The sequence below is a fragment of the Alligator sinensis genome, unplaced genomic scaffold, assembly GCF_000455745.1.
Source record: "Alligator sinensis unplaced genomic scaffold, ASM45574v1 scaffold216_1, whole genome shotgun sequence".
Taxonomy (NCBI): Eukaryota; Metazoa; Chordata; order Crocodylia; family Alligatoridae; genus Alligator; species Alligator sinensis.
Genome location: NW_005841868.1, coordinates 808,697 through 823,546, shown reverse-complemented (window position 1 = coordinate 823,546; position 14,850 = coordinate 808,697). Strand labels below are relative to the sequence as shown.

Below are 14,850 nucleotides of genomic sequence, written 5' to 3'. Positions count from 1 at the left end.
TGCCTGGAGAGAGGGTCAGACTTGATGATCTAATAGGTCCCTTCCAACCCTAAAATGTATTAAATCTAAGAAAACCCTAGAACAGCCAAAAGCCTACTGATCAGGGCACTCTGGGATGCAGGATCCCCAAATTCAAGTTCATGTTCTGCCTGATTCATAGAAGGCAACTGAACGTAGGTCTTCCACACTGGACTCGAATGGCCTAATGGGTGTTAAGTGGGGATATAGTTCTGGTACACTGGGTATTTAATTATATATACTAGTGGTGTCAAATACATCTGGCCCTGCCGGCTGGACAAGTGGTATGGGCTTGTCCATGGGCCAAATAAACAACCCAGAGCCAGCCCCACAGGCTGGACTGGGCCCACAGACCCCTCTCCTTCCCTCCATCCCACTCCCTCTCCTACCCACGTGTCAGATTCAACACCTTCTTTGGCTGGTCCAGGACCGCACTGCATGCAGTGCCTGCTCCAGGCAGTCTGGGATGCGTACCACACACAGTGCTCACTCCAGCCAGTCCAAGACCCATACTGCACGTGGCACTAGGCCCAGACCAGCTGGAGCAAGCACCACATGCAGTGTGTATCCTGGACCAGCCAAAGCAGGTACCACAGACAGCCTTGCACGGGTGCCCTGTGCAGCACACATTTCAGAGTAGAAGCTGTGTGCAGCATGTGTCCTGGGCCCTGCATGTAGGCTGGTCTCACTCATGCCAGGTGTGGTGAATGGGTCAACAAGACCTAGGACCAGCACCAAGGGCTAGATGATGGGGCTCTATGGCTCGGAACAGACATTCAAAAAGCCTGAACCTGAATTGATTCAATCATTGCAGGTTAGTCTAAGCTTCAAAGCTTGAACCAATTTGAAAGTGGACAGACATTCCCTTTTCATTCTAGAAATGCAGGCACATGCCTACAGTGGCTCAGGCTAAAAGCCAGGGGATGCTAAAGCAGCCCTCCCTTCCCTTCAACAGTGCTGAGCTGAGAGGGGTGTGGCCAGGCCCTGGCCAGAGGCTCTGATTAGGGAGGGGCTCCCGGACCCTCCTAACCAGCAAGGGAGTCATAAGAGAATTGATAACAGAGCATTGAGTTACACAGGGAATTGTTAGCATTTATCATCCCATCAAACAAAACAAAGCCTCTCTCATTAGTTCAAGCTTTTCTTCCACAACTTTTGCAAAGGAAGGGACATTACCAGATAACTGTTGTTTAGCTCCAAAAATCAGCCCTAAGCCAACATGTCCTGTCTGCCTTTGTCCTGTTTCCCACAGCATGGACCACAGCCAGTATGTGGTATGCTAGCTAATGCTGAGAGGTGTCTGTGTAAGGCAGAGCTGCAGCCAGAGAGAAGAGGGGAGGGGCCAGCCCAGCTCTCTGGAGCAGAGAGCCCCTGCCCATCCCAGAGAACATGCCAGGATGATGGGGGACTCTGATTTAACTTAAACCAGTCTGGGACAGACATTGCATAAATCGCTTTGACCCAAAGCAATTAAGTCTGAAATTACATCAACCGGGTGTATCTCAAACTTGTTTCAGCCATTTTTAAACTGGTTTATGTGCACTGAACATCTGTTGTTACAGGTTTAAACCAGTTTCTGATCTCTTAAACCAGTTTATTTGTAATGTCTGTCCCTAGCCTATGACTTGGATCCAGCCCACAGGCTGTAGCTGTGACACTTCTGATTTATACAAAGTGGAACAACTCCAAAAGGAAACTGACAGGCTAACTCCAAAATAGCTAATATCCTGGTAGCTACAGAACTCATCAGGTATATGAAAGACTGAGGTTAAAATCTTTTGTCTGAATTTGGTCAAGGGATTTATACCTGGTCTCCTATACCTGGGGACAGTACCCTAAACCACTGATTATCAGCATACTCTCTTCTCCTCTTCCCTCTCCAGCAAACAGATTCAAAAGGATCCATTTTTTCCTAATATGGAATGGAGAAAATGTGAACTTAAAAAAAAATAATTGTAAGATGGGAAAACAATGTCCTGCCCAGCTCTAATGCTAACTGAAATCATTCCATGAGGTTGATCTGTGATGTGCTCTTCAAGTAGCAGGAAAAAAGGAGTTGGTTATGAGTAGTGCTAAAATGACTAAGTCAGCAGGCCTCTACTATGGTATATCATTCATTTTAGTTTCTCACAGATGTTGTCATGTTTCAGCAGCTAGTGTCAAAGCATGATGGAGAGTAGATTAAGAGAAGAAAACGCAAGTATACCTAGTTAGTTTATTCCAAACTGACCTGTGTTATGCCAGGGGTATATGACCATGTTGGTCTAAGGACATAGGCAGACAAGGTTATTTGGGTAAATTTGATATCTTTTACTAGACCAAATAAAATAGTTGGAAAAATTCTTCTTTGCTTCAAAGGTTGTTTGTACCCAAAAGGTTGCAAAGAAGAATTTTTCCAACTATTTGCCCAACGAATCTTGTCTGCCTGTATTATGCCATACACCTATACCTTTGAGTTCCATTTTGCAAAATTCTGCAGTGCAGATTTATAAAAAAAAGAAAAAGAAAAATGCTTAATTAAAAAAAAGCTAAAGAAACTGGCTGGCCACCATTATTCATTTTCATGTGTGTCATGCTTGAGAAAGCTTTGCATATTTTAGAAAGCTATGGATCTACTAAAGCTGTCAAAATCCAATCTCTGTACACTTCATACTTCTACATTTGAGTAAATCAGGACTACTTTTATGGATCCATAAAACTCTCTGACTCATCCCTGTGACACCATGGTTTTTCCCCTCAATTTGTTCTCATTACAAGCTGAAGTTAATGAGCAGACATTAACAAGTGATTTACAAGGAAATTTGATTTCTGCTTAGAGTAGCCACACAGTCAAACTAGTTTTTTTCTGTCTTCCAGGCCAAAGAATATGTCATTCACAATTTGGATTCTTAGTATCGCACCAAAAGTTATTTCCCCCCACCTCATGCACACACACACAAATAATTAAAAAGCAATGACATGAATGATGGACAGAAACACCCAAAGACTTCAGTATAAAACCTACCATTCCCTGTAGTAGCTGGAACAATCTTCATGAAAAAAAATATTGTGATTTTAATATCCATATTAAGGTCTCAGTACACTAAGCCCCAATCTTAAGTTGTTACACATCCATAAGCTTCTATTGATTTCATGTGCAAAACTGAGTTCTTATCAAAGAGTTACTAAAGGCAGAGTTATCTGAGCTGCACAAGAAGCGTATCTCCTATTGTGAATGTCTCTTTAAAATTTACAGTGCACTTTCATCTAGAAGCCACCACTTCAATTACATTAAGTAGTCCATGCCCAGATTTAAACTGAGGGTGGCTTCAGAATTAAGTCATCTTACATTAAATATAATTACTTTCCAGCTAGATCGCATTGTAATAGTTGGAGGGGAAGTCTCAGCTTTAAATTCTGGATGGTTACTAAACTTAGCATGATTCTGTTTTAAAAATAATGACACGGTAATGGTGCAACACCTAATTAAGGATAAACAATACAATGAGGACACTGGGCTAGCTTCCACATAGAGGTATGTAACAACTTTCTTCTGTGTTTCTAATCAAAGCTGGAAATACCAAACTAATGGCATCTTGGATCGTGGGAGATAAATTTTAAAAATATTTACATGCTGCCATTCAAACTTTCCTCTGGGACAATTGATTAAAATTCTCTTGCCTTCATTTAAGGGTAGCCTCCAGTAAGTACAGAAACCATGGCACATACTGGGTCTTACTCCTAAGACTGACATGACAAATATAGGGATATTGTACTTAGGAAGAAATATTAGCTCTGAACAAAACTGTGCACATGAGACAACGTACTTGGTGGGTAAGGTACCGCTGTTCTCCCATCCTTCCCCAAAGGGCGTTCCTCAGTCCCCACTGCAGGCATTTTTGATGATCGCAGAGCTGGTGATACAGCCTAAATACCAGACATTCATGAAATGCATTGAAAAAAGAACAGAGACATCAGAATCTAATAAGGTATTAAGATTTCTGAAACCACATTAGCATTAGTTGAAGGATTTTATTATCTTCCATTTTGTATTGTTTTACTGAGTACTTATTTTTATGCAATTGGATTTTATTTTTATCTTTCTTTCAACTTTAATAGGTAAGTCACATATCTCAGGCTTTAGGTGTCTAACATAAAACGATCATATATATTTAACTTGGTATTAACAAAATTTTTCTATTTGCTTCTCTATTTAGATTCCTATTTGAACATGTCAGTAAAGCCCTGGGAATAAAGTTCTCTAATGAGCGCGTGCTACCTCTGTTGTAGCATAGTACAGAAGATTAGAGTATACACCAAGGACATGGGCCGCAGCCCAAAGGGCACAGGCTAAGAGATAACAGCAGTCTTTAAGACAGGTTAAAATTCAGATTTGGACCACCCAAGTCAGATATTAAGAGAAATGGCACTAATATGGAATTTAACAGCACAGTCCTCTATAATTGGTTGGTTCAGTAGCCACTGTAGCTGAAGTGAAATGGGTGAGACACCTTGTAATTTTGTAATATAATGGTAAAAAAAAAGGGAATTCAACACTCATTAGAGTTCATTTTGCAGTCACTTGCAGAAAGATGGCTGACAGCAGCTAAAATAAATGTAACTCGTTTCTGCTTGTTCTCCAGCTTTTCAATTCCAACAAGGCCTGGCAAAGCTTTAAATATTTGAGGAAGCAGATGCTTCCACATCAAAAGCTTTGCATGATTTTTGAAGGCTGCTATTTTACTTCTGCACAACACTCACTGGCATCTCTGAAAGCACTACTGAAAATACCAATGCATCATGGCAGGAAAGAAGGGCCAACAGGCAGGAGAGCACTCTCTTTTATCTGTATGTTCAGCTATGTCATTCAGGACTATGGGTGCAAGAGGAAAAGTGAAGCATGACAAGAAGGTGGCAAATAAATTCTGCTTTTAAAAGAAAAGGACTTCAGAAAAGGGGGAAAAAGACTTTCAAAACATCCCACTTACCTCCAGTAAGCTCAGGATCAGCTTCTGTGCCATTATGACTAGATTAGATTACATTTTAAGGCAGTAATTATTCTTAACTCTGTCTTTCATTATAATTTTGATTTTTCAAGTGATCAGTGTAACTTTATGTTCTTTTATCTTTCATAACAACCCAGTTACCATATTCCTTTTATTAACCACTTTACTTTTGTACAAGGAATATGGGAGGGGAGGGGGGGGGTGGAGGGGATGACAACACACCTGCTCCAAGGATTAACTGGAACAAAGTAAGGATGATTTTATTTTTTCCTGTGGTGTCTTGAGTAAGACAGAGGAACAGATTCTCAGGCGGTGGAGCTAAGATCTTTTCTACTGTGCACAAATACATGAACAACATAGCTGAGGATGCAAGCCTGAAGTGTCTTCAGATAAAAGCTACTCAGTCCAAAAATACAGTATTTTGCCTGGGCAGACATTCCTGTAATCTCTCTCTACAATGTTTATGGGTAGCAAAATTTGCCATACTGCTATCTAAATGATCTGACTACAGATGCTGCTGAATTTTAATGCACTGATACTTTCCTGTGTGAGGGAGCTTCTTAAACAATTTGTTTTCTGGTTGCTGTCATCTCTTCCCACTGTAAATGTTGGTCTGTTTACCTAACAACTCCCTCCATCATCCCTGTGCAATGACTGATTCCTTCTTTTATCCCAACAGCATTTTTCTTTAGCTGTTGTTATTCAAAGTACTTAATGTAGTCCCGCAGACTTACGCCCAGCTCATCTTCATCAGAATTATCAAAGATGTTATCTAAATCATGAAGTGATGGAGCCAGATCTGTCACCTGTGTGAGGCTCCCAGAGCCAACTCGGCCTGCAGCACCATCCTGCCGGGTATCTGCGGAAAAGAGTTGAAACAAAAAGCTTGAGAAACAGCAGGAACCCAAAAGTGGAGAAAAAACACACTTCTTTTTAACTTCACACATCACTTTAACCAGGAGACAAAAATCATAGAAATCAATTTTGTGCTCTGAGATGAATTCTAGAAGTAAACTCGAGTACTTAGACTCAACATGTAGGTCAAATAGAGGTCAAATACTGAAGACTACCCATAAAATAATACATTTCCATACTGATAGACTTTACTGAACTCCAAGTTGCTTTCTTTTTTTTTTTTTAACAGTAAAAAGAACAAGGCTAACTATAAATAAAATGAAGTATATTAATTTGTTAGATGGTTTTTATTCTTCCTGCCTCTTGTAATAGGCCACCACAAATATTTTTCATCCTGCATTAAAGCTTTTAGAATATGAATCTCTTCTGCAATTTAAAATGGTAAGAAGTATGACTTTCTTTTAAGCAGAAATATTAAAGAAGCCAGCACCTACCTGCTTTAGGAGCAGAACTGAAAATAGACATGGCATCTTTCCCATCAGGCACCGGTGTGGAATGACCAGGTGTGGAGATCTCCTTGGTACCAATTCCATCTTCTGACTACATATGGAATCCAGACACACATACAGAAATTTGATTATTTATATGCAAAAACATTGGAAAACACAGGAGAAAAGAAAAATGAGATGGACTGAATAAAGACTTATACTTCACTATGGCTTTCTGTCTTTATTATAAACTAAACACTTACTGTCAGTGGTCAAATGACCGTATCACAAATCAACTACACAATTTGGCATAAGTGGTCTCTGTGCAGAGAGCCAAGAACTGGAAGACACGACATGCTGCATGTCATATATTGAGCATATAATAGCTATATAAGAAAAAACAGCCCTATTCTTGTCTCTTCTATTTTGAATGTTACTTAAGTGTTATCAGGCCTTTTCTTTGAAGAGTGCAAAAAGTCTTTAAAAACAGGGGGGTGCAGGGAGGAAGACAAGAAAATTCATATATGAATCTTCCATATTAGGAAAGACATGAAATAATATTCCAGCATTTACAAATGATCCATCAATATCCATCTTTTTGGGTAGCTAAAGAAGGTAAGACTGTTTAATTTGCATAGGACATATGCATCTGAAAATTTTAACCATGGTGAAGGAATTACCTACAGAAACAAATGAATGAGGTGAACAGCCAGACAAAGAGAGAGGATTACAAAGAGCAAGATGCACCGGGAAGGAGAAATATCCTGCAGGTGTGAAGGCAGATGGCCCCAGAATAGTGATCAAATCATTCTCTCTCATGTGGAAGAAAAGCTGCGAGGAGATGTCAAAACCAACATAATATTGATATTACAAACCCATTCAACAGACGGCTGGATGGTCTTGCCCAAGGCAAAGAAGATGATTGGGGATAGAGAGACCTGTGCTCTGCAGCGAGCTAAATGTGTCAGCTGTAGCAGATGCGAACTTAAAAAAATGCTGCAAATTCCTTCTCTATAATTAGAACCATAAGAATATATGGAAATTAAAGGCTTTAGTCCTTTATTTTATTTGACTGTGTTTTTCTGATGGTCAAAATTAAAATATGTAAGTATGAAAGATAACTATAACATCATCATTTTAACACAATTTAAACACGATTGATTAAGTCAGAAGGATTAAGTCAGGAGCCACCAACTCAAACACATCAGATGGAGACAAATATTTTCCTATATGCATAATGAGGTGTGAACTATATGGGCGCGTCCATATATACAAGCACATGCACTTGCAGCAGCTCAAATAGATGCGGTGCAAATCTGAACCGGGGCATGTGCCTCAGCGGACATGCACTTTGTTGTGGAGTAAATTGTGCCACTTGGGGCAAAATAACCCCGGCTGGCTCCTCCTGGATCACCAGCCAGGGGGAGCTAGAGGCTGGTGCCAGCACCTGTGTTGGCCCCAGGAGTATAAAAACCTGTCCTGGCGAGCAGCTCAGGACTACTTGCCCTCAGGAGCTTCTGAGGCCCAGCCACTTGGTATCTGGGGACACTAGCCCCTTGGGTCAGCTAGACTGCTGAAACAGCATCCCAAATTCACTTTTTAAAATACCCCAAAATCCACATTCTTCCACAATTAGAACAAAAGAGAGGGAGAGAGGGAGTGATCAGATGGGCAATGTTTTATTGCTATATTTACAATTTTAAAGCAATTTGGAAGCCTACCAGTGTCTCTAGCATCACAATAAAATAAATCTTAAGTGTCTATATGTTTTAATGTTTGCTCCTGGTTTCCTTATCACATGGTGGGTGTGTGATGGGGGAATGTGGGGTGAAGGGGTATGGGTGGCTGTGGAGGGATGCCGGTCAGTGTGTGGGTAGGTGTGGGGGGACTGTGGTTGAAGGGGCTGCTTAGGAGGGATGGGTCCCCTGTCTCCCACAGGGAAAAGCCCCCCATACACAGCATATGGACTACCCTGCCTGCAGGGTCCCAGTCCCGACCAGGGGCTACAGCTCCCCCGCAAACCTCCACTGGTCTCCAGGCCCAGCTCATTCTCCTGCTCATCTCCAACCCTCCAGAAACTGAGCAGGGGAACGAGCAGGAGGCTGGAGACAGAAGGGGAAGTCTTGAAGCTCATTTCCAGGGGCTGATCTCTAGCATCCTGCTCATTCCCGTGCTCATCTCCAGACTCCTGCTCGTTCTCCTGCTTGTCTCCAGCCTTGGGAGTATTGTGTGGGGGATACTGCCCCTGCACTGCAAATCTGCAGTGTGGGGAATGTTTTTTTTGTTTCTGTATGTGCCTCTTGCAGCGATTCACGGGGTTTGAGACGCTGCAAGAGACACGTGCTCTCACCTGGATGCGCCCAGTAAGTTCTAAAAGATGGATCCTATTATTGTTCTCTTGAACAGAGATCTGCATCGTCTTATGAATTACTACAGCACACCAGGTGCTATTATACTATTACAAACAACAACAATAATACCAGTAATAACAACACTCTGGTCTGATACAGTACCTTATTCTTTTTCAGAGGATCTTTATCTGTCCCAAGTTTGCATTTTTTAGTGCCAGTGAAGCTGTACTTTATATCACCATCTTCAAAAGTATAAGGATCACTAGCATCTCCTAACCCTTCTCCAGATTGCTGTATTAGAGGCAAGGGGTCAAGATAGTTCACTGTCTGCCCTGGTTTGACGTCTTCCAAAATTTTAAATCGTTTATTAGGTTGCGCTAAAAGTCTGAAAAGTTAAACATAAAAAAACCCCAAAAACAAACAAACAAAAAATCACTATTAAAAGAACACGCACATTTTTTTACTAAAGACAAAAGTAGCAATGTTGCAGATTTTCTTACAAATACAGTGACTTTTATGTTTTGCTCTGTCTGGTTTGAAATACTTGAAACATTTGTTTTCCTTCTAACATTAAACACTTGCTCACTACACTGTCAACTTTTCTGTTAAGCCAATGAAAGAGACTGAGTTTGTGCGCCATATTTACTCAAATACAAGACAAGGTTTTCCCCAATCAGCGTGAGGGGAAAAGACCCTTGTCTTACACCTGCGTACAAGGAAACCTCATTAAATACATTGTCTATCATTAAACTGCTGCCAAAAGCAGCATGTGCTCAGTACTGTAAACTGACTATGAATCTGATAAAGTGCAGCCAACACTGAGCATTGAGTATAAAAGGCATGGCCCATACAGAGCAAACATACTGATGGATACATTATTTATTTATGGCCCTTAAAAAAAAAAACCCAGGTAGGTGTTCCCTCTGCAGGGACGCACTGCAATACCAGGCCAGCATCAGGAGAGCTAGAGCCAGCCCTGAAATCCTCCCTTTGGTGCCAAAAATGCTGATCTTAGACAAGAAGTCTAATATGCTGATGGGAACCTACCACAAGAACAGCCCACCTGAGTAAGATATATGGTAATGTCCATTGCATGGAAAACCCCTCAGTGCCACCTTTTTTTCAAGTCATGGTGAGCCAATACACTTAATACATTTTAATTTCTTCTTCACTCCCACAGCTGAGCTGTGCCTTTCTTTCCCATTCCCAGTCATTCTTGTTTCCTCACCAGAGGCCTCAAACAGTTCACCCAGAATCCCTCTGTAGCTCCCTCTCTCAATATGTTGCATATGATTAGTGTGACCCTATCCTCCATGAAGTGGAACTGTATCAGGCTGCCCCAAGCCTCATTTACATACACATTTTTGGAGGATCCCAGGACTCGTGACAAGAACACTTGGTTCCAGTCATGAAGGGGGGTTAATTAGCACATGGATCCTTTGTGGGGGGTGGTATCTGGAGTACACCCACATAATGAGCAATGCTGAGCTGTGGGATCACCATGGCTTGAAATGCTGTGGACTCTGCTGGGGCCCAGCCCTATGAACTATAAGGTCAAACATGAGCCTTTTGACTTTGGACTAACATCGTGCATAGGGACTTGAAAAAAAATCCTTAAAAAAAAGAGAGAGAGAGAGAGAGAGAGAGGGAGAGAGAAAGAGAGGGAGAGGGAGAGAGAGAGTGTTCACATATTCTGCCTGGTAATAACAGGGTTCATAACCCTGACCAGAGAGGTGGTTCTGCAAGGGAACTTGACTAAGCAGCACAGGGTCTGACAGCCCACTTTAACGAGTTCATCTCTTGCTTCAGAAAGTCCTGTGGAAGACCAGGAACTTCCTACAAACAGGCGCACAAACCTCACAGCTGAGGTCTGCATTAGAGTGAGCCTGAGTGAGATGTACTGCTACTACAGGAAGACAGTAGAGGAGGACAAGAAAGAGATGGTGGACATCATATGGAAGAGAGGGGACTGGCACAGACTTTTCAAAGACAGTAATGAGGATGATGGCAATGAGTGAAAGGACTGAACAAACAGAAGGGGGATTTGGGATGTGGGAGGGGACTGAGGTAGTCCTTTGCACAACTGTGACTGTTTCAAGGGAATGGGGATGGATGTGCAAGTGTGCAGGAACAAGGGTGTGCAGTGCAGTCTTTGTAATGAGTCTTAAGAATGATGTAACTATAAAAGTGGACTGTCCAGTGAAACACAGCAGTCACAAGACAGGTTGTTAGAGGTACAGTTATAGATATATCAGTGGGAGGGTGATAAATTTAAGGCAAATCTCCAATAATTAGATTCTATAACTGGAAAATTATAACATTTATAAATTTTCCATATACAGAATCTAATTATTGGTGGGGAGGGGTCATCTTATATTTGAGTTAGTATGGCAATATTTGCCTGTTATCTCATTTACAGTTGTGACTGCTGGAGCTAACTATGTAATAACTTAAAATATGTTTCTATAGTTATCTTTTATAAAATGCTCTGATTTTCCCATTGGGTTGACACTTTCCATACTGCCCAAATTTGTTTGTTTTTTTAATTTGCACAAATTAATTTATACTCTCAGGTAAGAGGAAAAGGAGACTTACTTCAAAATCAAAAACATTTTAATGCTTTTGAAGGCAAGCAACTAAAAATGCTTGACCATTAAAAGCTGCTTATACAGCAAATATTCTTTACCAAGGGAGACACAAGTGCCATTTCCTTTTTCCAAGTAAAAAAAACTCCTAAATTTATATATATTTGCTTTTGTGCATGAGCATGAAAGGAAATATTCTATAGTTCAGTCTTGATCTTGCACCCACTGAAATTAAGAAGGTAACTTTCATTCACTTTAATAGTGCAAGATCAGGTACTTACTGACAATATTGATTCCATTACAAAGGAACTATACAACTCCACAGTGTGCTGATTAGGTTTTATGAATACGATATGAATACATTTATGAGTACAATTTTAAAGTCTACAGAACTGGGCAAATTAAAATTAAGAAATACAATGTTATAACAGGGAGAGTCCTATCCTTCTCGCTGAAATCTGGCATTAATTAATGCAACTTTTGGAATGCATTAAATTTGAAAAAAATATCACCAAATTCAAGAGGCAAGACTCCAAGGGCACCATTATTTTTGCAAAAGATGAATTAGTGTAGTTTTGAATATCTATTACATCACTGATATTGTCCAGCACAAAACGACAAGTGATAAAGAGAAAGCAGATTATAATTCCATCTATGTGTTTACCAATACTGACAACACAGGACATCACTGAGGCTATACTGATACCATGCATCATCTGCAGAAGTTTAATGTAGTGGTATAAAAGTTATATGAGGAGCAGTCATTTAAAATACAGTTCGTTTTCTACTGTGTATCACTACCATATACAATCCCCCTGGACTATATTCTGTTGTCAGTTATATTAAAGCAGTCCCAAAGGCTTTCATACCCCATGTGGCTACTACCAGTAAATGTAGAATGCAACACTCATTGAAATTTGGTAAGACATTGGTCACTAGATATTGTTTTTACCTTTTCAGTGCAGTACTGTCTGAATTTACTTCCATCTTTGCATCACATCTCTCACATGGGAGATCTGGTAGCCTGAATTCTGGATCTTCACTTGATGGGAGAACATAGCTCCGCCATTTATCAGATGACTCATTGTTGTGAATTATCCCACAATATAATGCTGTCTCACTGACCTCTGCCATCAGAGGTAGCCTCTGACCAACAAGAACTGTCCTATCATCTAGACTGGGCAATGGTTGGAGCTCTAACCCGTTTCCATAGAGTGCTGGATTCACAGGTACTGATGGTGGGTCCAAATTCTCTGCTTCCTGCCCTCTTGGCTGGGGGCTAAGTGTAGGAGGCAGAGGGGAAGTGGGGGAATGGGGTGAATCCATGGGATTCAGATTCATTTGTTTGCTTGGATTTCCAGTGGGGATAGATAGCTGCTTCTCATATTTTCTAGAGTTTTGAACTTCCAAAGAGGTCTCCATCCCTGCCAACCCCAGTTTCTGCCCTGCTGCATCCTGCTCCATGCATAGTTCTTCAGTCACGGACGGCCGATGGTGAAATGGCATCATAGGCCTTTTTTGCAGCTTGTCTCCTTTTTCCTGTCTTTCTGTTATTTTGTGCTTAGAAGAGGCAGGAGGTGGCAAGGAAGCAGACGTGGAGGAGGATCCCACACTGAATCCTGGCTGTGATATCGTTGGGGGGCGGCTGGTGCCAGTAGCACACCGCTGTTTGAAAAGCTTGTGCCTGAAAGAAGAGAGGAACAAGTCATCACGTGAATGGAGAGACTAGGATCTAATACTGCAAAGAACAAAATAAGAAATCTCAGCTCTGTTCCTGACCCTATCACAAAATGCAGCTTGATCATGGGCAGGTTTGTCAGCCTCTCTGCATCAGTCATCCTTGACAACAAGATAGGGATAATGCCGTTGTCTCACAGGGCAGTATCCCAGGAAAATGTATGAAGGTTTTTAACACACAGAAATCCTTAGATACAAGATAATATAAAAATAAACAAAGCATTGGGTTTTTTTGCTATTGCAAAGTTATCTTTTTTAGAACCAGCAAGGACCTTTGTGAAGCAAAGTGACACTTCTTGCATATTTTGAGCATGTGTTAGGAATGACAGAGGACTTTGTATTTTCGCTGTGTTCACAGATGCAATGCACAGCAGGTTCATTTCATGAAATTTTTCCTCCAGACCATGTGAAGGAAAGGGATGTGACTCATGCCAAACAAGAAGTGCTCAACAATTGAGACATATGGCAAGAACAAATATTAAAAAAAATAAATAAATTTAAATAAACAAAAAACCCTAATACAGCTATTCCTTTTTTGGCAATACCATAACATTTAAGACATGTTTTGTTACAGCAGGTCCAGTATCTTTTAAAATGTAGAATGTAATTCAATATCCTAGAGATGCAGCCACAAAATGGTGTTTTCATTATAATCCCCCAGGCAATCAAGAAGACTTTGAGACAGATACCTGTGCATGACATGATAACCTCTCTGATACTACAGCTTACAGCAATACCATGGGTTAATACACTAGGATCTTCCCTCAGGAAACTTTGGTTAAATAGAATCAAAGCAAATTTTAAAAGAAGCTAATGATTTTTGGCTGCTTTTGATATGCACTTGATGACAAGACGATTATAAACACATGGACAATTGGCTGTATCACCTAGTTCAGGAACGGATTAGTAAGGATACTGAAGATTAGGATGGAAATGCACTGAACGAATAGTGTAAGCAAGTTTGCCAAGTACTTGCTCACATGACAAGGTTCTAGTGTAGATTACTGGTTGTTGGCTTATATGAAATGAAGCCCAGCATATCTATCCAAAAACAGCACTCTTTCTGTAGGTAGACAAGGTTCTTTGGGTAAATCTGATATCTTTTATTAGACCAACTCAAATAGCTGGAAAAACAGAGGAAGCGTCTGCAGATGGTCTGTGCTCTTCACAGACCATCTGCGGACACTTCCTTAGCCTGATGAAGGGTACCTGAAAGTTTGCAAAGAAGAATTTTTCCAACTATTTGAGTTGGTCTAATAAAAGATGCCAGATTTACCCAAAGAACCTTGTCTGCCTATGTCTTCAGACCAACACGGCTACAACATACATCCCTGGAACTCTTTCTATAGTTACTATATATAGCAACAATGTCAGGTTACAAATAAATTAAAAAATAATCAGGAGTGTGGCAGGGGTTGGCATGCAGCTGCTGCTAGTTCCCTGAAGGAGGTCCCGGGCTGGTGAGAAACTTACCCAGTGGGGTCCAGGCAAGACACGCCCCCCCGGACACCAAAGAAGGACATCTGAGGGTAGGGAACTCACTTAGTGGGGCTCAGGTGAGCTGCGCTTCCCCGGTACACCAGGGACAAGCTCCAGGGGGAAAACTCATCTGGCGAGGTTTGGACCAAAGAACACTGGAGGAAGGGGAACCCATCCAGTGGGGTCCAGACGGGCCACACTTCCCCAACATGCCAAAAAGAGCTCCAGGGAGAAAACTGAAGCAGCACACTGGGTTCAGAAAACATATGCCTCGGGAGCATATTGGCTCAGAGTAAACCCATGGAGTCTAAAAGGAGGACACCAAGATAGGTTCGGTGTTTGACATCTAAGG

The 14,850-nt window shown here is 41.2% G+C and overlaps 1 protein-coding gene across 1 annotated transcript in view; it reads right to left on the bottom strand.

Annotated features, from left to right (window-relative positions):
• The window catches only part of MED13L (mediator complex subunit 13 like), a gene marked incomplete at its 5' end in the record, with an annotated part of 372,787 nt that overhangs the window by 58,831 nt on the left and 299,106 nt on the right, over positions 1-14,850 (bottom strand). Inside the window, 5 exons of the mRNA XM_025192712.1 lie at positions 3,825-3,924; positions 5,738-5,862; positions 6,353-6,458; positions 8,860-9,082; positions 12,235-12,966. Coding sequence (XP_025048497.1) covers positions 3,825-3,924; positions 5,738-5,862; positions 6,353-6,458; positions 8,860-9,082; positions 12,235-12,966 — 1,286 coding nt within the window. The remainder of the gene's footprint in view (positions 1-3,824; positions 3,925-5,737; positions 5,863-6,352; positions 6,459-8,859; positions 9,083-12,234; positions 12,967-14,850) is intronic.